At 45.2% G+C, this 21547-nt stretch overlaps 1 protein-coding gene and 1 long non-coding RNA gene across 7 annotated transcripts in view; both read right to left on the bottom strand.

The window, feature by feature from the left end:
* The window catches only part of LOC111861448 (arginine-glutamic acid dipeptide repeats protein), a 41071-nt gene continuing 19524 nt past the window's right edge, over positions 1–21547 (bottom strand). For 4 of the 6 annotated variants that reach the window (XM_023846029.2, XM_023846034.2, XM_023846032.2 and 1 more), the window contains 16 exons: positions 18639–18731; positions 17775–17989; positions 15814–15936; positions 14665–14778; positions 10895–14493; positions 10337–10482; positions 9257–9488; positions 8489–8657; positions 8178–8314; positions 6606–6740; positions 6120–6493; positions 5503–5817; positions 3091–3218; positions 2392–2504; positions 2204–2311; positions 1–182 (listed from right to left, as the gene is read on the bottom strand). In XM_023846029.2, coding sequence (XP_023701797.1) covers positions 2245–2311; positions 2392–2504; positions 3091–3218; positions 5503–5817; positions 6120–6493; positions 6606–6740; positions 8178–8314; positions 8489–8657; positions 9257–9488; positions 10337–10482; positions 10895–14493; positions 14665–14778; positions 15814–15936; positions 17775–17989; positions 18639–18731 — 5960 coding nt within the window. In that variant the 3' untranslated portion in view covers positions 1–182; positions 2204–2244. The remainder of the gene's footprint in view (positions 183–2203; positions 2312–2391; positions 2505–3090; positions 3219–5502; positions 5818–6119; positions 6494–6605; positions 6741–8177; positions 8315–8488; positions 8658–9256; positions 9489–10336; positions 10483–10894; positions 14494–14664; positions 14779–15813; positions 15937–17774; positions 17990–18638; positions 18732–21547) is intronic. The other 2 variants (XM_023846035.2, XM_023846033.2) reach the window with 2 other exon arrangements.
* Positions 1405–2194, bottom strand: LOC117282077. Its single transcript, XR_004512681.1, has 2 exons — positions 1894–2194; positions 1405–1784 (listed from the first exon to the last, which is right to left on the bottom strand). It is a non-coding gene; the product is annotated as an uncharacterized LOC117282077 (long non-coding RNA).

Here is a 21547-nt window from a genome sequence, read left to right as displayed (position 1 = left end):
TTTCACTTAACTCTACTAAAAAATTGTACTAAATGCTTCATTTATATTCAGTACGTTCCATTTTCACGTTTAGATTTACAACTTGACAAGTTGTTACTTCCAACTTTCGAACATAAAATCTTTAAGATTATAAAAGTGTATATGCATTGAAGTGTGTACACGGTCGAGTTTCCTGGCGACACCTGCAATCATAACAAAGAGTTGTGTTAAGATGTGAATCAACATCCAGGCTCAGACAGTGAAACCCCCATTTAATGTTCCTATGAGGAGAAGGAGACCTATTGCCACAGCTGAGGAAAGGATTAAATTTAACATCAAAATTGTAGAGTTGGGGTCACTGAAACTGAACAGTGAATGTGTGAAAACCACAAATCAAAGAAAATTAAATGTAGGTTCGAACATGTTTATTTCTACTTTTTACCCATGACTACTATAGCCTTCACATGATCTCTGCAAGTGTCAAATGTTATGGCAATATGTCCGATATGACTCAGGTTGAGACTGACTAGTTTCAGGACTAGATACAACATGGCACTACGCTAGCTAGGACACAACTCATCTGCTAGATGGCAGCAGAGCACAATCTGCAGTGTTATCTGTCATTCATTTGAAAGATTGAACTTGCATCACTCAGCATGTACACCTCGTGAACTGAAGCTATGTGTGATGCCCTCTGGATTCTGCATTTTGTCGGGAAGTGGCAGATTTCTAGAAAAAGAGTGACTGCAGAAACCTGTCAGCTGCTAAAACTTCACTTCCCAGAGGGCACAAACAGCAGATTGGGTTTTCTGATTTCAAAGCAGACAGTGCTGAATTTCAGGATGTCTGTCCCTGAGCAGAACAGATGAAAATGTGCTGCAAAGGACGTTCAACATGAGATCAAGTGTGTTAATAACTGGAACGAGGTGGGGATCATGTCAAGGCATTCTGACACACGATGGACTGCTGTAAAACCTGCACCTTGCCTGCTGAGTAACAAGCAAAAGCAGGATGATGAGAAAGTTTCAGACACCCATAATTCCTTAAATTACATTTCTTTTTTTCAAAACTGAAGTCAATGCCAGAGGGGAGGAGATTTGACAACACAGTTCAAGAACACTGACAGGCCATGCTTGCATTGTTCAAAGCATGACTTCTGCAAAAGCTTCCAACAATGACACAATTGCCATTATGGTCATAGGGGAGCTATTCAAGCTGGAATGCACGAAATAAAATGTAAATAAGTTGCGATACAGAGAGAGAACAATCTGGAAATTATCTGACAACACCTTGTACGCATATTCACTTCTTTTATCTGTAAATTCATTTCTAGCAGACTTTGTATTTTATGAAAAAGAATGAAGTATCCAAGATTCTGAAACATTTTGTCATAAAACCCATGTAAGGACATATAAAGACTTAATATTTTCTTATACTTAAGTATATAAGTGATCCATTTATTGCAATAACTGTTTGAAAACACAGTGTGCAGGAAAACATTTGCATCTGAGACATAAAGCACGCAATTTAGGTTATATAATAAGGAAACCTATGTAGTGAAATAAAGGAAGTAATAATGGGGTGGACATGCAACTTGAAGGAGAAAATTTTGTGGACAGGACATGGAACTGGGTCAGAACTGTGCCCAATGGCAGGTTTTTCTACTACCAGTGTTGACGTTCCAAGTTCTGCTGCCAGAGAGCTGTCAGCTAGGATACCTCATGGTTAACAACCAGAATTTGATTCCCAGCAAGAACAAGAACTTCACAATTTGCCACCAAATCCAGACTGGCTATGAGGCCAACCTAAGCAATGGGTGTCAGGGGCTGCCCCATCAGTGAGAGCACTCTGCTCCATGCACTGTCATGGTGCTTGAACACAGAGGAACAAATCCAGACTGGCTATGAGGCAAACCTAAGCAATGGGTGTCAGGGGCTGCCCCATCAGTGAGAGTACTCTGCTCCGTGCACCATCATAGTGCTTGGACACAGAGGAACAAATACATGACTGGCTGTGGTCATGTCACTGATTTCTGCTGCCCTAAAAACATGAATTTGGTTCAACACCAAGATAAAGAAGCAGGGGAAGGGAATACAAATTATACTAAGAATAAGGCAACATGTTGAAGAAAGCAATTCCCCACCCAAAACGGACAAAAAGTGAAACTGGAGGAAACTCTCTAAGAAGAAGAGCAGATTCTGTCTACGGACCAACTGGGTCTCACCAGGATGGCAGTCAATATCCAACTGATGGGAGATCATCAGTTTAAGGTCGCGACCCCCTCGCAGCCTCCTCCAGTGCTCGCACCTTCATCTCACGTTCCCGCTGTTGCCTGCACACCAAAACAACTGTGACCAGAAGCATTACACTAGCACACATGCCATGAGCCATGAACACTGTTTGAATACTTACCTGATGTATTCCTCATGCTGAGCAACAAGGGAGGGGTGAGGGTGTGGAAAGCGCTCCCTCTCCAGCAACATCTGACGCTGCAGCTGCTCATGAGCTGCAGCCTGCGCTGAGAGCTGCCAACATAATAAATCACATCAGCACACATTCTATTTGCAATGATGCATATTGCAGTGGAAAGTTTTGCTCATGTTTTGAAGAAGCCACTGCTCCTCATCTACAGGTCGAGTGGCTGAAGTAGATTCAGTTCTCTTATTTACAGAAAAGGACCACGGGGCTGTTAGAGATTCTATGTTTTGGAAGTTATTAATTTCATTCTCATTACTGCATTTCGCTGCATAATTCACCCACATCCTTCTCCAAAATTTCATAAAAACTTGAGAAGTTATGGAAATGTTTAAACCCTAGACATGACACATATTTTTCTTTCACTTTTAGGCATAAACTCAGAACAAATGCACATGTGACTCAACCTGGGGTTGGCACATTGAGTAATTCAGCTCACTATGCACTCCATCTTTTCAACACAGATACTGTTGCCGTTGAGTTTAAACATGGCCACCAGTCTTGTAGATGTGAGAGATATACATGCCCCTATTCCAAAACCTGAGCAGGTCAACATTCAGACTGTCTATACACCAGATAAAACTGCCTGGATCAGACCACTTTATTGCATACTTCTGTGGTGTCAGATAGTTATACCTGATGAGCCAGTTGATCCGCATAACCTGGTCCACCACGCCCCAATATGTCTGATGGATGAGGCAATCCTAAAGCAGCCTCCCTGGGTGGAAGAAGGCTTGGCCGAGGATATCCGGTGGCTGCTGAAGCTGGAATGAAACTGAGCAGTGAGCTGCACGAAGCACTCGTCAAAGACATACAAAAACTGACACGATATGCTCCAAGGCTTTGTACACTTATATTTTGCATCAAGTTCACTTTTAGGGCAATGACACACGGAGCGGTTTTCGCCGACTCGGTGCGTAGTTCTATTGCATCAGATGGGATAAAACAGACAAGGAGGTGCTTGCCGAAGGCAGCAGATTTGCCGACTCGGCCTGTCATCTGCAGGCAGTGCAGCGAGCGGTTTGAAGACTTGCTCCACAGATTGAATACATTCTCAGCAGTTTCTGACGTGGCTGCCGAGTCGGCATACAGCATCCTGTGTCATCACAAGGCTGCGTCCGACTCGGCACAACCGCTCTGTGTGTCATTGCCCTTATGCAGAAACATCTGTCACACTGATATGAATAAACTAGCTGTGAGCATTGCTTTAGCAACTGGTAACTCTACCCTGTGTCAGTACCGGCCATAATGAGAGAACAGCATTGAGGTCATGGAAAGAAGTCCCATGGATTGGCCTCATCCTCGTCTGCCTCGAGCTGTTACATTTTCCCATACTCCCCTGCAGTCACCTACTCCTTCCATTCACAAAAACCCTTGGCTTGCAACAGGCAAAACAGCATAAGAGTGGGAAGCAACTCTACAGCCCTTATCTCTGGCAGTGGGATCAACCAAAACGACTATACGTTCTGTTTAGAACACAGATGGCATGGAGGGCAGTGATAACTGCACAACTGTCTGTGTATCTCTGGAGCAGCCACAACAGCAACACTTTGTCACGTCTACAGACATGTATGACTATATGACATTCTGTACTACATGAGACAGACTCTGTCAGAGTAGTGGCTGTCAGATCCGGGCCGGAAGCAGTATCAACTGCGAGACAGTCTAAACGCTGTGTTTTCATGCCATCTGACACCATCTCCCATGTAACACGTCTTCCCCTTACTCAGCCGCTGTGTTTTTGAACCTCACTGTGTAGATTCCATACAACAAACAACCACATTATGACCACTGTGATCTACAACTGTGTATGCAGTAGCACTCTGTATGGGGTACACACACAAACAGTTGTCGTGTTCCAACAGGAGACTCGGAGCGAGATCTGGGGGTGTGCAATGGCAGTGTGCATGAAGATAATACAGTGAAACCTCCACTTGTGGTTTCTTTGGGGAGCAGTGAATCTGAACAGTGCAATGGGGATAATCTTAAATGGATGTAATTCAACAGTTTGTCAGCCTGAGATCACTGAAAACTTAATGGTGAATGAGCAATAACATTAAATTGAGAGAAATTAAATGTATTATAAACACAGAGGCCAGTGATTACATAAAAACAACAGAACTGACAATGCCATATGATCCACAGCACGGTGCCAGTGTGGAGGCCAGGGCTGCTCCTCACAGCTGCTTACAGGGTACAGAGCGCTGCTTTATCTGTATGAAGTATGGGCAGCCTACATGTAACGTTTGATGATTCTCTGAAATATCTGCGACTGGAACAGTCAATTCATTATGCAAACATTATGTTGGACAGTGTCAGTCTCTCGGACATAGCTTTCATAGCGGTCTGATATGTGAAAATGTGTTTGCTGAGCCATTGCCTAGAAGTAGGTTGCATACCCCATGCCTCCACTGCTCCTCGGTGCAGACAACATACAAAACATAGCCTCATCTACTGTTGTGTGCTGGACCATACAAACAGAGTCACTGCCTTGCAACCCACCGATCAAAACTGTTACATTAGGATAAGGACTAGAAGAAAGAAATGACATTACCCATCATGACACTATGCCACCTGAACTGCAATTTGCGCAGGTCTTATCTGGGGTACATCTGACATACATGATGTTTCAGAAACTGGATCCATTTCTATCATTGGATGTGGGCAAGAATGTGATGCCCTTTTGCAAGCTAGAAAGAGTGAAGAAACTCTGCTTGCTACCTGTTTCGTGCTTGGCATACTTTTCAACCCTAACACCCAGAAGATGGAGGCAAGACATTCCTGTTGCTTGCCCTTCAATGGATTTCAAGCCATTAATCCAAGAAGACAGAACTCTTCATAACAATACTGTGAGAACCTCAAATCCTATGTAGAAACAGGCAGTTCAGTATTTGAGACTAGTTGCTGTAGGTAGGCAGGTAGGACTGAGTAAGATCCTCTGTCCCCTACATATATGAGTATTGACACAAACAGACCCAGTTTCCAAAACGCTGTGTGCGGGTACTGACACCGCACAGGAACACCTCCTGCTCGGCCTGCACCACTCACCTGGCAGAGGGAAACCTGCGGTCCCAGATGCGGCAGCTGCGGCCTCTTGCTGTGCCTGAGCCTGCTGGGCCTGCTGACTGGGATGCAAGTGGAGGTGTGTGTGGGAGTGTGCATGTGTATGTGCATGTGTGTGTGCATGATACTCAGGTGAGATGCCAGCCATCTGCAGTCGCACCATGGGATCTGTTGCAAGCGCAAGTCGTTCCGCTGCTTCCAACTGGGCTGCAGCTACTGATCCTGGGTGGGGGTGAGGGTGGGGGCCAGGCGGGCCCACAGGTGGTGGGCCATGCGGACCAGCGGGCCCTGTAGGAATACCTGCAACACCAGTACACACTGATAAGGCTGCACAGTTCAACTCACTTCTTGGAAATTCTTCCATCTTCTCACTATACACTGTGGTCATCCAGCTTCAGTTCCATGCACATTCAAGTGGGGTTTGTGGTGGTCAGAGTGGCAAGGCAGGAAGTATTCTCACACTACTTCCGTTTCCCCTGCCAACTGTCAGTGCACAAAAAGTTCCTTTTCTCAGGGGCCAGTACGACGAGACTAAAGAGTCCTAAGTACTGAGAAAACCCTAATCTGTAAAGGTGGTAGGTAAGTAGGTGGGAACTACTCACCTAGTCTCTCCAGTCGTTCCCGCTCAAGCTGACTGAGAGCTGCCTGGCTTGGTCCTGTAGGAGCAGGGTACAGGCCAAACTGATGCAGTGCTGCCCCCTGTGGGGGACCACCTGGTCCAAGGCCAGTGTACCTGCAACAGAGGCATTGTGTTGTGGCCGCCATGTTGCAATTCAGTACATCTGTAGCTTGGAAAGATGCATACCTCCTGTGGAGCTCAAGCCAGTGTGGGTCAATGGCGCTAGGCATTCGAGGGCCAGCACCAGCAGCAGCGTTCTTCATCAGCTCATCCTTCAGGCGGTCATTCAGTTCTCGTTCCCGTAGTTCACGAATCTCTCTCTCCCGTTTCTCACGCTCCAAGTGCTCCAATTCCAACCTACAATAACAAGTGACACTTCAGCACTTCAAAGCATTTTGCTTTATTTTGCATTCTGTGGCTTTATCAACGACTGTGAACTATATCTGACATGGCCAGCAGCTAGACTCACCTCTCTCTGGCGGTTGCACCATACATGCTGTTGAACTGGTAGTGCAACATGGAGTCAATGCACTGTGGAGGCAGGCCGAGACTTGCACGGGGCAATGTGCCCGGTGAGAACCCCGCATGGGGCCTAGCATATTCACTGCAAATAACACATCACATCTTTAGGCCAGAAACAACTGCAAGCTTTGCCTGAAACAATTATTTTGGACTCCATCCATTGTCCGGGTTCACTGGTTCTATTCCTGTCTTCAAATGAACAGGATACAAAAGAGAACTTTTCTAATGGGGCACTTGGCTGCACTAATCTTATGCCACAGTCAGCAGCACTACCAGGGTCTCACAAGAATAGGTTTTTCATATCCTGTTCACCAGACAACAGAAACAGAACCAATTTCATAAACATGGACTATGGATGAAGTAAAAAAACAAATAGGTTTAAACACAATGTTTCACCACTGTCAAAAAAGTTTTTAAACTTAATTTTGAGCCTCATCTGTCACAAACGGCTTAGGAACAAGCAAAGATCTTGTCTGTCTCTTATGTGATCACTCACTAGAATCATTCAGGGCACACAAACACACACCAGCAGAACACATTTCAAAATATGGAATGAGATGAGCTATATACACCTGTTAGCTACTTGCACATTCTACATTAATTAAGAGACATCATAGTTCTATGTGCAGGACTGCACAGACCATGACGAACCACCTGTTAACAAGTGTGTGATGTAATACATGCGGAAATGTAACATTCATATCTCACACTGCTGACATGAGACAATGCACAGAGATATCCGGAAACTGACTCCGTACTCTCGCCAAAAAGTATGATTAGCCACAGCAGTTAAAGTGATGTGGTACAATTTTTGCATGCACTGACATTGTGATATGGTCTGTAGATGGATAGAGACATGTTGAAGAAATATGCTGTTTCCATCTTCAGGGTTGAAGCACGTAGGGCTTGGTTATATTGGCAGGTTGGATGGAAGGTGGTCACTCAAACTGATACAAGGGAAAGAAATGGGGCATGGCAGAAGCCAATATGCAGAGAACAGAGGAAAACTGCCCTCTTCATGCATACATTATGCCTTAGGGAAATGGAATTATGGGAAAAGACAGACATTTTCAGGGACACAATACTGTATTTCATTATATGAGGAGAAACTGAACTGTGATAAAAGATAACCCAGTTACGGGTCTCTTTGTTTTCATCAGAGGAGGGGGAAAAAACGATCTTTGGGAACTAGGAAAAGACAAGTGATGTCAAGGCTTCAGGAATAGGATTCAAATTCTTATTTTCTGCCTCCTCTTACTAACACATACTTGAATATGATGCTCTGAAGTTTCAGCTACTAGATACTCACATATCCCACGGGATGAACAGGCACCTGTGCTTGTATCTCACAGATTTCAGAATTAAAAGTGTCCTACACTTTGTACAAAAGAAAGATAGCACTGCAGCTAGATATTTCCAAGTTGGAATGTTACAAAAGGTTTAAAATTTTATGGAGACAATTCTTCCATAATCAATGGCCATTCACTCTTCTATGTACATAAATCTGAGTGGCAAATACCTCAGCTGGCGCAGTGCTGGTGTATCAGGGTAACCTTGTCGTGGGGTGAAGCGATCGTATGGAGATGTAATTGTCTCAATAGGACCACGTGATGGAGGCTTTGGACCCTCCGGTTTCTCTGGTGTTGCAATCTTGCGCTGTAACATCATTTAGGTTTATTCAGTTTCACAAGCAGACACAAGACTTATATCTTGGGTTCACCCTTGTACCAGAAGTCAGAATGTGGAACGAGTCAAACATGAGGCACACATACTCGTATTTCAGCAGTACCCCAGCACAGAGAGGTGATATCTGCATAAATCACAACTCACCGCCTGTGCCTGAGCTGCAGCCTTCTCTCTATCTTCACGTTCCTTCTCTGCTTGTTTCCGCAGCCTCTCTTCTCGCTTCCTTGCCAGTTTCGAGTCTGGCACAGGTTTGAATGTCAGATCTGTACGAGTGCATGAATTGAAATCCCCACGATTCCAGTGACGCAAGAAGCTGGAGGCCAGAAAAATGTTCTCTTAATTTTAGCCAATCAAACAAAGTGACTACTGGTTTTTCTAAACCACTCACATTAAAAAGAAAAAGCTCGCTATGAGCTAGTGTTGAGCCCATGTTCAACATCTGTGTCTAAGTAAACAAACAGGTTGTCTCAGGACAAGGGGAACAGAAAACCCATGTGCTCATGTATCAGAGGTGTGATATGAACCTTCCCAAATGCATGAAGAGGTCAAACAGGTCCAACTGCCAGGTGTCCTCTGTTACCCAATTTGACTGCAGTAGGCCTTTTCCTGTGAATATGCATCACAGATCAAGGGCACTGGTTCTCCATGAACTGCCTTAAACAGCAATGACAGTGCATCATCATAAGACAGTACTACATGCTGTTGTCATTATGCAGTCATTATTAATAATAATAATAATAATAATACTCAAGTACATGAAAGTAGGACTACCCATCTTTTCTAAGAGGCAGTATTTGAAACAAACCTCACCTTACATTTGGGCTAATACTGTATTCTTTTGATGCTACAAACACCAACCTATCTAAATGTTTGCTGCTCACCAACTCGCCACTCTAAGAGGTGAGTACTCACATGGCACTCTGACTTCTATGACACTCTGTGTCCTCAATCTTGGGTTCGGGGCTTGGCCCTCTCGGTATGTGGTTCGGACTTGGCACTTCCTCCTCCTCTGGCTGCTGGAGCCCCACCTGTGCATCACTCAAGTCTGCGCTGCCTGTCATGCTGCTCGGCAGACTCGGTGGTTCAGATTTCACTTCATCCGGCATACCTGGAGCCAAGTGTCGTGAAGAATGGTGAAGAGGACCTGAAACATTCATGAGCTGTTCTACCTTCTGTGAAGTATGGCACAGATGTAAGTCACTAAGTACTACGTAAAGAAGCCAACAACACATTTCTCCTTGCTATCCATGGTCTTGCTGGTAACAGGCAATGCCCTCCCTGCATTTATTAAGCACACTGCCACAGAGACTTATTGGGGAGTGGAGATAGCTGCACAGACTAAGGCACTAGACGTCTTCACCTGCTCAAATGTCACTCTAGGCATGGATGTATATTTCTTTTTCTGTGTCTGTGCTCGCCTGCAATGAGCTGATCCCCGCCCATCCAGGATGTCCTATCAACTGTCTGTAAGTGTCATAATTTCAAATTCATTTAGAATGGGTACAGACCGCAGGGATGAGTGGGGTGGGGTGGAGGCTGCACACACACTCTACTGCTTTACCCTTGGGGAAAGAGCCCCTGGATGCCTCAGCCCCATTGCCCTTCTGGTCACTGTGGAGAAGTGAAACATCTTTTGGTCCTGCCTGGAATCAGACTGGAATTCCTAAGCTGCCTAACCTGTAGCATTGTCACTACACAGCCTAAGCTACCTCAGCTGTCCAAGTCCTCAAGCAAGATGTACTGTTATGTTTGAGTACGGTTTACATTGTGTGACATGACGATGGTAACAAGTGACGTTAGTCCTCAGTGTAGGTGAAGGTGGAATTTTCCTTCAGTGACTCTGAAACAAACTGTGAAGCACCAAAACGGTGACATCAGAATTTCCAGAAACAAGGAAACCTGACCAAGTCGTACTAATACAAGGGCTACACTTCCAACAACATATGAACCTGGTCCAGCGAGCTTGTGCTACATCTCTGCCGATGTACAGACCTGGTATGTGAGGCTGTGAGGGACAAGGAGGCTGTAGCTGCAGAGGTGAGTGAGATGCAGGGTGGATCATGCCTGGGGCCAGACCACCTGATGTGTGGGGTGGCTGCTGCTGCTGTTGCATGTTAGCAGCTGCTTGTGCATGAGCTCTGAAATAAATGAGGCAAACCATGTATGCATTTATTGCTAATAGTAAAAATGGTATAGTTCTCCTGTGTCTAAGCACCATGACATGATGGCACATAGGGAAGCATGCAACAGAGGACATGAAAATATTACACTCTTAAGATAAATACATCAAGTAAATTAATCAGTGATAGAATAAGATGGTATCGACACACTTTAAGAATGAATGAAAATGGAATTCCAAAGAAAATTCTGAACGTGAAAACTACAACAGAAATGGTCACGATAAAGATCAAGATGTGAACAGTGGGTTAGCAAAGACACAACGCATAAGGAAGGAAGAACATGGAGAGGCTTCCAAATAAAGTGGAAATGCCAGAAGAAGAACAGTGTTCATGTGCCTTGACACACTTGTATCTGCTACATGAGTCATACCTCAAGGCCTCCAAAGAAGATCCAGGCACTGCAGATGGGGGCAACCCCAGTCCCATGGGGTGGTGACCAATTGGTGGGGGAAGTCCTCCTGGTTGCACCATTAAACTGGGATGATGATGAGAACTTGGTGGGTTACTGCTTGACCCCACGCTACTGCCCTGCTTTGAATGATGACTGTGACTCTGGTGGTGCTGATGACTTGATGATCCGCCATGATGATTTCTGCTAGGTGGTGGTGCTCCAGGAGCTAATGCAAGTGGCATGTTCAATGCCGGAGGCATTATCAAAGGATTGGTTGGGGACAACCGTTCACCAGTTGTCGTCTGATGATGGTGCTGGTGATGGTGACTGTGAGAGTGGTGATGGGAATGGTGGTGATTGCCTCCGTGATTTGTAGATGGAAGCGAGATTGAGGTCGAGGCAGAGGTTGTGGAAGAGAGAGTTGCAGAAACATGACAAGAGGGGCTGGAGGCTCTAGTGCCCCCAGAGTTGGTTTTGCCCCCAGTGTTGATCTTGTGCTGAACTGAGGCTGAACTTGAGGATGTGGTAGAGTGAGAAATCGTCACTGAGTGGTTCAGTGGCTGGTGATGACTCGACTGCTTCTCTGTTGTCATTTGGTGGTGGACAGAGGAGTGATGGTGATGAGTTGTGGTCAGTTCCTGTGTTGTGTGATGATGTCGCTCTGAACTGGCAACCGATGCATTTCCACTGCCGTCGGTCTCAGAAGAAGTAGCAGAGATTTCTCTACGAGTGGTGACCGATGATGAATGCGATGAGTGGTGAGAAGTATGTAACGATGTGGTTGTACTTTCCATGGATGCTGTTGAAGATCTAGTCTCTGACTTTGCCTGCTCATGAGTTGTTCTGTGACTGGATGATGTGGGTGGAGTTGGCAGTGCAGGGGCAGGGGGCGTAGAATGATGGGGAGGAGGCACGGGATGGGGCTGGGGCATAGGCGGACCGTATGAGTACGGGAATGGGTACCCATATGCTGCGTATGGGTGGTGGGGATGGTACGGGTTATGATGAACAGCAGCTGCATGAACGGCTGCGAACAGGGAGTGATGAATCAAGGGGTGATGAGGATGATGAGGATGTAATGCAGGGTGAGCTCCAGGAGGCCCTATGAAGGGTGAGGAGTGGGGATGAGGTGTTGGATGCGGATGTGGAGTCGGATGAGGATGACCAGGAGATACACGGCTTAGTGGAGAGACCTGCTGAGAAGGGTGCATGACGGGCTGAGGAATTGAAGTTGGCCCACTTGATAAAGATGTGGGAGTCAGTCGAGCAGTCGTGGGTGATGGAGAGATGAGGTTGGCAGCACTGTGTGATACTGGAGGTTGTGAGGTTGGGGGAGGCACTGGTGGGGTACTGGATGAGATTCTGGTCAAGGGCGGAGTAGCTGTGCCAATGGCTGCAGAGTTGTTTGGAGCGTTATGTATTTCTGTGGGAGGCTGAGATGATGCTGTCTGTTTGGGAGGAGGGGACTTTGGCGTACCTGCAGGGAGATTTGACCCTGATGCACTGACGGAACTACCAGCTGATAAATAATTCTCGGGCTCCTTTTTTATGTTATCGATTGAAGGCCCCAGGAAATTTGTGTTGGCATTGCCTGAAGATGGTCTCGGGATTTCTGCTCCTGAGGGGTGGTTTGCTGGTGGCACAGATCCAGAATTCAAGTTGCTGCTTGGCAGTGGCTGTGTGGCAGAGGTATTTGGTGCAGAATATCCTGGGATCTTCACCTCCTTCAGTGACTGCAATGGGTCAGAAGGTGGCATTCCTTGGTCTGCAGGGGCAATTATCTCTTGTTTGATCTTCAGATTCTGGGGCTCACTCTGCTGCCCCACACTGGCACCAGTAGGGGTGGAGCTGGGGGGAAGATTTGGAACATGAAGTACACCCATACTCTTCTCACCTCCCACCACCCTCTGGTGGTGATGGTATGGAGATCCAGGCATGTAGCTGTACTGATGTGGTGGTTGAACTGCAGGGGGTCCCTGATGCTGAAGAGCCAATGGTTGAGAAGAATTAGGAATAGACACAGGTGGCATCTGTAGGGACTGTGATGACTTTGAGTCCCTTTCCCGATCTTCCTCGCTGTAGCTTCCACCTGACATCTGCGACAGAGACTTCTCAAGACCACCATTTGGAAGCTGCTGGATGTCCACTGACTGCTGCCGAACATCTGATGGAGGCCCTGGCCGCATGTCACACAAAGATTGTCTGCTATCTGATCCCTGTCCTCCTCCTCCTCCTCCTCCTCGAATATCTTGAATCTGGCGAATATCAGTCGACTGTCGCATATCTGATATCTGCTGTCTGAGGTCAGGCATGTGCCTCATGTCTGAAGACTGGTTCACTCGAATATCGGTGGTCGGTCTGATAATGGAGGAGTGCCCATTCCCTGAGCCCAGATGGGGGTGGTGGCTTGGGACCTGCAGAATGGGGGAACAAGAGCGGCCTGAGTGATGGGGCAGAGAGATGCTGGGAGGCATCTGCATCATTGAAGCCTGTATCTGCATAGGTGACAGCTCTGAAGACAAAGACACAGGTGGAGACAGCTGCTGAGACCCTGCACAGAGCTCCATGGGGCTAGCCTGCTGCTCCCTCAGCACACCTGGCTCCAGCTTAATATTCTGGTTACTGGTCCCAATGATAGGCCCCATCTGATTAGAAAGACCCATCAACTGCTGTGAGTTCTGTGCTTGTGCTTCTTCCTTCAAGAGGAGACCCCCAGAAGGCAATGGCATCTGCACATTGGAAAGTTCATCATTGCTGCTCTCCATTTCCTCCTTCACCGTCACTTTCATCATCGGCGGTACGGAACTCATCTCATCACTCGGTTTCATGCCCAACGACATTCCCATCGGATCCTTCTCCCTTCTGTCTAACGCCTCTTGCTGAAGTTTCAAGGTGATCCGTGTTCCTTCATCTTCAAATTTCAATTCAACATTTGTCTTCTCCAAATTTTCACTCTGTAGCGACACTGGCTGTGACACATACGACATCTGACCAGGAGGGAACTTCTCTAGAATGCCGCCTTTTGAGTCAGACAACAGCTTCTCATCACCAACTTTCTTGGTCACACTGTTCTCTTCCATGCTGCTTAAGTTAGGAACAGGTACTTTGAGACCCACCAATGGAATAGAGGTTGAGATATTTGAAGCCCCACCCGACGACGAAGTGCCAATACTTTGTGTTGTGCCCCTCACAGACAGCGATGCTTCAGAGTTAATAGCCTTGAAGTTGCCACCACCCATACTGTTGATTATAACGATGGGCGTGGGTCCTTGCGACTGGCTTTCTCCACACAGGTTCGGTAGCAAGCCCACAGCTGTGTCCACTTTGTCCGATGGTATGGACACATTACTGGAGGGTGGTGGATTATCAAATGCTGGAACTGGAAGAGCTGTCACAGGAGTAGAAGGAACAGAAGCCACCAATGGGGAAGCATCCAAACTTCCAGTTGCAGAGTTTGGTGTTGGAATTGAAATGGTGTTTGGTGTGATGGTTTCCCCACTAGTTTCTGTTTCTGCTTCATTATTGTCAACATCATCCACCATGGAGCCACTGTCTGTAGTGAGACTCTCTGCTGGACTCTATAAAGAAAGTCATTCAAGCCATAAAACATATGAACAATCCCTCTGCTGCAATCCTGACATACCTACGCACTGCTACATCCCACAACTCAACAAACTTGCACTATGACATAAGGACTCTGCAATGAAACTTTGATTCATCTGCTTTAAAGAAGAGATATGCCCACTCACATCTGCCCTGTCGTTTCTCTTTCTCTTGAACAGTGATACCTCCTTATCTTCCTCATTTTCAAGTTCCACTTGGCTCCTCTTTCGGCCTTTGTTGGGTGTCTCCGGCTTTGACAACTGACAACAGTACAAAAGCACCACATCACTTTACAAACACTGCACTGTGTATGAATCATATAACGCTGTACCACAATCAAAGGTTCTGGTGCAAAAATGACATACATCCACTTCTATAAACATGCATCAAAGAAGTAAGAGCCATTTGTATTTTGTAAGATTTGAGGTTTTCACAGTGGTGATCATGAAGAAAGCAGTCTTCTGGGACGTGGCATCGTGCAGATGTACATCTACACGGTGCCACGTCCCAGAAGACTGCTTTCTTCATTTGTATTTTGTTTAATATAATGGAAACAGAAAACCCTTTACACAATCTCCCTTGAGCTATGATTATCTCTTGCTGAACCATTCAGTTTTTGTTATGTGCTACATACATCTAAACTCATACACGTGACACCTCCTGTGTCTATTTCCTCCTTTTACTTTTAACACTTGTTAACCACAGGGATTTTGGGGACATTATAATAAGAGAGAGACTGCAACTGATATGTAAACTTTTGGACTTCCCTAACAATGAAACGACCAATAATTTGGAAGGACCAAAAAAAACCCCCAGTAAATTCACATTAAAAATAACACTTCAGGTGCTGTATCACCCAAACAAGGACATTTCAACCGATGAATCCCTAACCTAATATACAAACAAACTAACATGTCTTCGCCTTACTTCTCACACTGAGTCTTCCTGGGCAGCAGCAGTCTGAGCGCCTACACTCTAATGTGATGACAACTGTGTGAGGGAAGACAATGGGTAGTGCTCGTGGCAGTGGATGGAAGAACTACAGCACAGCAGGCGAATGTTTGTGAATCTAAACCTGGGTTCTGAATGACGTTACAAAAAGTGTACATTTCCTGACATTGCTGCCAGCCAGATGAGAATTCTGAATGCTTGCAGACTGGGTGACTGGAATCATTCTGTATTTAATAAAGAAAGCTGATTTTACCTGAAGTGAAAGGCCTAATTTGCTTATCTATCAGACTGTGTTACATAGAGGTAGAGCACTGCTCTGCGCTCTCAAGGTCAAGCATACTGACCTTCTTCTTATTCTTGTCACCAGGCGAGGACGCATTACTGGCTGGAGACTTGCATGTTTTCTTGTCCATTTCACTCTCTGGCGTGTCTGTACCACTGCCACGTTTGGGGCGGTTACGTGCATTCTGCAACATGCATGTAAGTACAGGTAACTCGCCATAACAAGAAGCACTATAAAACCTCACACAAGCCCAAGCCGAAGAGGACTGAGCACACACATTATGGTCTGTCCCATTCTTTCTGCAGGAAAAAAATTCACTTTTGAACATGGCAGGTAACACGAGTGGTGAGTGTGATAGTGAACTCCAGCAGGAGAGTATCTTGAAGTTTTAATCTGAAGAATTACATGGGTACATCAAACTGCAGTAGAGTGATTATGCGCCTGTTAGCTCAGGTGACATGCACACAGAGGCAGCAGCACACTGTTGCTGCAATGTCACCTGTACCTCTATTGTATTGCTGTGCATCAGTTTTTATGTATTTGATGGGAGACTGAAAAGATTATGCAGCCAGAGCCATGCACCAGCACACTTGGTTGAGGCAGCACGTTACGAGCTGGAGGGTCACAGGTTTGATTCTTGATAAGGTCACCGGATTTTTCAACTGACCTAATCCTTCCATTTGCACTATGGCCCTGGGGTCGACTCAGCCTCTAACAGAAATGAGTATCAGGAATCTTCCTGGGGGTAAAGTGTGGCCAGTGCATAAGATTTACAACCTCACCAACATTTGTGAGTCGACTGTCTAGAAAATGTGGGAGCCTCAACATCTCACAACCCTATGGGCCTCCACGGCCTGTCACAGCTTGTTTCACAGGAATTGCATGTAAACTGAACAGATCCCTCACATTAGCTACCTGTGGTGACTTGGTCCACGCAGTTCCACTCGCTACAGCCATGTCACAGCAAAGCAGCCTCTTCATGGTGGAGGCTGCCCATGAGGTATATTTGTGGTGAACAAAATGAGACAATGGGGCAGGCTTTCCTGTCAAATATTATTCGACCGATGCTCCACTCATGTATCAATGCATCTGAGTGGCCAGACCAGGCAGTACCTTAGTCCTCTACTGGACACTGGCCAGTAGTCACAATGCTTCTATTTAACGTTTACTTCACAATACTGTCAGTATCTAGAATACGCTGTGTTGTATGGGAGGAGAACTGATAAACTGGAGAGGAATGAGAAGGGAAGGGCTATGGCCCAATCTGGGTAGCATCCCTGCCTCTGCAGGGAAGGAGGAAAACTATGAAAGCGTCAGTCAGGAGAAGCTTCAAGCAAGCACTTCTTGAATACAATTCCTGAACATTACTTCTACACCAAGTGGCTTAGTCTGTATTCAACTGAAAATTTTAATTTTCACCGACATTCTTCTGATTAGATATTTACAAAATAACAACTTCTGAAATATGTGCATACCATAACAATTCTGGTGTGATCATTCATTTCTGTTTAATTATCTCCAAAACTGTGAATTCAGAAAACTGTATTGGAATAAAATGTGTTTCACTTTTCCCCACAACTTCTGTTCAAAATATTTTTTCTTCTCATGAATATCTAACGATGCAACCACAAGTTAAGTTCTACACGTGAGCAAAAGTGCATACTACTGCTGCCCAAGTTTTAACAAGTACTGGATGGATTCACAAATTCCATTTAAACTCCCCAATATCAGACATCATGAAAAACTGTTCAGCAGTTCTCAAATTGTTTCATGTGTAGATTTTAAAACGTTTCACAGACCTGCAAATGTGCTACGAAGAGCCATGCATGTCTGCATATTTGCAGCAGTAATAGAGGCAGGGTGGCAGGGTGGCACTGTGAAAATCCTTTTCAGGCAAACACTGAAAAAAATCCTATTTATATCAACCTGTGTGATCAAGGATGTGAAGCACTCAACAGCAGACAGCTTTGTGTGCTGCACTGCCATGCCTGAATTAACGAACAGAAAGAACAGATAACTAACCTGCTCTTTGGTTCTGGTACGAGTCCTCATCCTGCCTGGAGATTCATCAGGGGAGTCTGTCTGAACAGGTCTGAAGAGATATGGCGTATCACCACGTGTATTGTTACCAGCTGCATTAACAGGAGGGAGTTCCCCGTACTTCTTGCAATAAGCCTGGCAGTCAGAGCACAGCAGCGTCCGCCGATCCTTTCCAGACGGCTGCCAGTCACGTGAATCTGCACAAAAAGCAAGTGGTCTATTGTAGAGTAATGTTCCAGCAGTAATCATGCCATCAAGCTTATGGCACACAGCGACCAGCACAATGACTTCCCATCGTATGGCTAACATTAGGTGGAGACAGTGACAAAACTAGTGTAGCAGTACCACTCTTGCACTCAAATATTTGTTTCAAAACAATGAAGAAGAGTTCCCATGAAAAGTCTGAACTCTTTTACTCAAAAGTATGAAGTTCCCTACAACCAAATGGCCCCCTTAAAAAACAGCAAGTTGTCATGAAGTCTAGAAAGTTCCCTTTAAAATATGGCTATCTCCCAACTTACAGAAGTGCAGCACTTGGATTTCACATTTATGTGATGTTATACAAACTTCTTTTAGAGACAACTATAAAAAACAGTGGAAACTGTCAAAAACAAAAACTGGGAATGTATGTGACTAGAATAAATGGCATTAAACTTAGCTTAATTACCCAACTTTCAGGGACTGAAAAAAGGGGAGGATTACCAAAAATTTCAATTTCTGTGACTGACTTTAGGAATGAAACCTTTAGGCAAGTGCTGGAATGTCTGCTTGAGAAAGACACTTAACTGGCATTGTGGGTTTACTCAAAAACAATGGACAGGAAAGTCCACAAGACTATTAACATACTTGTAGTGAAGCAGTGGTAACACCTATACGCGTGGTCCCGTGAATCTGAATCATCCTCCGAGTTCTCGTCTTCACTGCCAGAACTGCCATCACCTGTAAACCACAGCATCACATACCATTACAACCACTGCACACTGTCTAAAACATCTCTGAGGGTACGTCACAGAGCAGGCAACCTTATGAAAAGGAAGTCCTCCGTGTTCAACAGGATCTCCGGTATGGCGATTCTGGTTCTCATCGTGTCGCAAACAGAATCCAGTATCTTTCTAATGACAGCATAATGACCTACATCACTATCTCGTGACAATGCAACTAAATGAAATTTTTTACACAAAATAAATAACATTTCTCAAACTGTGTAGTCTGTAAGAATTTAAGCTTGCAGTAAAAATGACCTAACTAATCAAGCCTTATAGGTTCCTTCACATTTACTTCCTGCTCTCATTACAGTTCTGGCTTCAATCTGCTCTTAAAATAAGAAGCAACTACATTAATGCAAGATTTTCAGTTCTCGTGTTGGTGATTACGCAGATAACTGTCTCATGAGATGTGACACCATACAGTCTGGTAGATGGCACCAACATTCTGTAGAATCCTGCTGTCTCCATCTTTGGCGATGAAGCATACACTAAATATGGGGGGGGGGATGGTTCAATATAGGGCCATGGAAAACTAGAGCCAGAGCTCTGAGTGAACAAATAGGACAAAGGGGAACAGTGTCAAGAACAATGGGCCTTTAAAGGGTCTTTTCTGGCTTAGTGTGGAGATGGAGACAGTAGGTTTCTATGAAATGCTGGTAACGCTCTACCAGGCCACATGGCACTACACCCCAAAACATGGTAATCTACTTCTGCCAGCACAAGTATAGATACTATATCCAACAACTAAACATCCACACTATAACACTGGCCAGGTGGTAAGTGGGCTCATGTGATTACATGAGTCTGTAGTTTTGTGTCACTTGCTTGGAATGAGTTTGTCTTGTGCCTGCCGTAACTGACTCACTGGCAGTCTTGTATTATCTATTCATCAACACATGGACAATAAATAGCTAGAACAGAAACTGACATTAAAAGTTTCCTTGATACTGGAGACAAATGCTATCGATATTTACAAAATGTTACAAGGAGCTTACACAGACAGAACACAGATCTCTGTGCATGTAGAGCAACTTCAACAGATTGAAAGGACGGCATTACAGATGCCAAGACATCTGGTGATCTAATAACTTCAGGAAATGATTCAAAGTTGGTGAAACAAGACTGTGTCCCCATTCTCTGAGCAAATTACAAGTGCGGAAGAAGTGCGCCACTTGCAGGACCCGTTAAGGGACAGGACAATTTGCGTGAGGGATCACTGAGTTACAAAGCTCAATGACAAAGACACATGGAGTAGAAACATTCACCTGTCCAGATGTGGCAAACAAAACACATGGAGCCCCAAGAACAATCAGACTTACCGGCCACAGTGCTTTTCTTGAACTTCAGGTACCAACTCATAACACACATTACTCAAAGGAATAAAGGAGGCTAGTGATTTGGGGAATATCTATTATGACAGATGACACAATACAGGATCCAATGTGAATTAAACCAGTCAGTATAGGGACTAAACTATAGGCTGGCTGACCACTGAATTGGGGTTCGACTATCGGCAGAGATTTTTCTCTTCATCACCGTGTCCAGACCACTTCTGGGGCTTATCCAGCCTCTCAGCCAATTGGTACCTGAGGCTCTAATCACAGCAGTAAAGTGGCCACAGAACTATGGAAACTACTGGCCCTCATCAAGTACTGAAGGCTAAGGAAGCTGGACCCACAGGGGGCACAGTCACAGACCTTCAACTCTTGCAGGGTCAAAAAGAATTTTGAAGTTTTCCACTCCTTTAGGCCTGGCCACTTGACAAACAACAGCACCAAAATTAAGTAAAGCTAAACCTCAAAAGTTCATCTTCTTGGTTATGATGGCCTCTAGTCCACTGGAGTACATGGCATCACAGCCAGAAGATCAAACTCTTCAGAATCACTACTGTGAGACACAGCACTGTTTAACTAAGCACCACACCACAAAGGCATATTGGAGCTCATACTTATCCTCAGTACTAGCTGGAGTGACTTCAAGTCTAGAAAACCAATATTAACGGTCATGGGGATCCATTGCACTGACCATGTGACCTCTATCCGGCTAAAATTGGCGCGAACTTCACTGACAAGAGGCAGTTGCTTGGTTGGTATAGTTTGCTTGCAGACTAAAACCATGGAGTACTAGAGGGAGTGAGTGGTCAGATGAATGACCTGGCCAGTTCACAGTGGACAAAGAGTGTCCATTGCATAGGATGCTGGGTGAGTACCACAGGCCAGTCTGGACACTGCAATGATGATGACAAAACCCCTGCTCCTGCCGAAATAAAACTTGATGCCCAGCACACAGCCAGTCGTTATACTAACAACCCATACTCAATTTAAACAGAATCTGTTTAATTTTAAAAGTGTCAGACTCAATGTGAGAGCATGAAAGGGCTAGTAATGGACCTTACATGTACTGAAGTGGATCCACAAGCATGGAACACACTTTCTTACCCTCTTGAAGCCTTCATTTTTGAGTACAGTACAAAGACTGACGATAAAATTTAGGACAGACACCATTACTCTCAGACCACGTGAACAGCTCATGCAGGGGTGTTAGAATTCTCACTATTCTACAAAGGGAACATGGAATTGGTTCAGGCATCCGGGCAATGACTGCCGCTGCCACATAGGCAAGACATTTGTAACTATGTCATCTGCTCTGACGTTAAATTGAAAGTAAGTCTGTCATGATGTTCTGTGCTCTGGAACTTTGTGAGATCATAAGCTACTCTCAACATTAGGCTCCAAGGGATTACTTCCATACCTGCAAAATTTAATGGGA

This window comes from Cryptotermes secundus, unplaced genomic scaffold (assembly GCF_002891405.2).
Source record: "Cryptotermes secundus unplaced genomic scaffold, Csec_1.0 scaffold693, whole genome shotgun sequence".
NCBI lineage: Eukaryota > Metazoa > Arthropoda > Insecta > Blattodea > Kalotermitidae > Cryptotermes > Cryptotermes secundus.
Note: the sequence above shows the minus strand (reverse complement) of the source record. Positions and strands in the feature narration are given on the sequence as shown.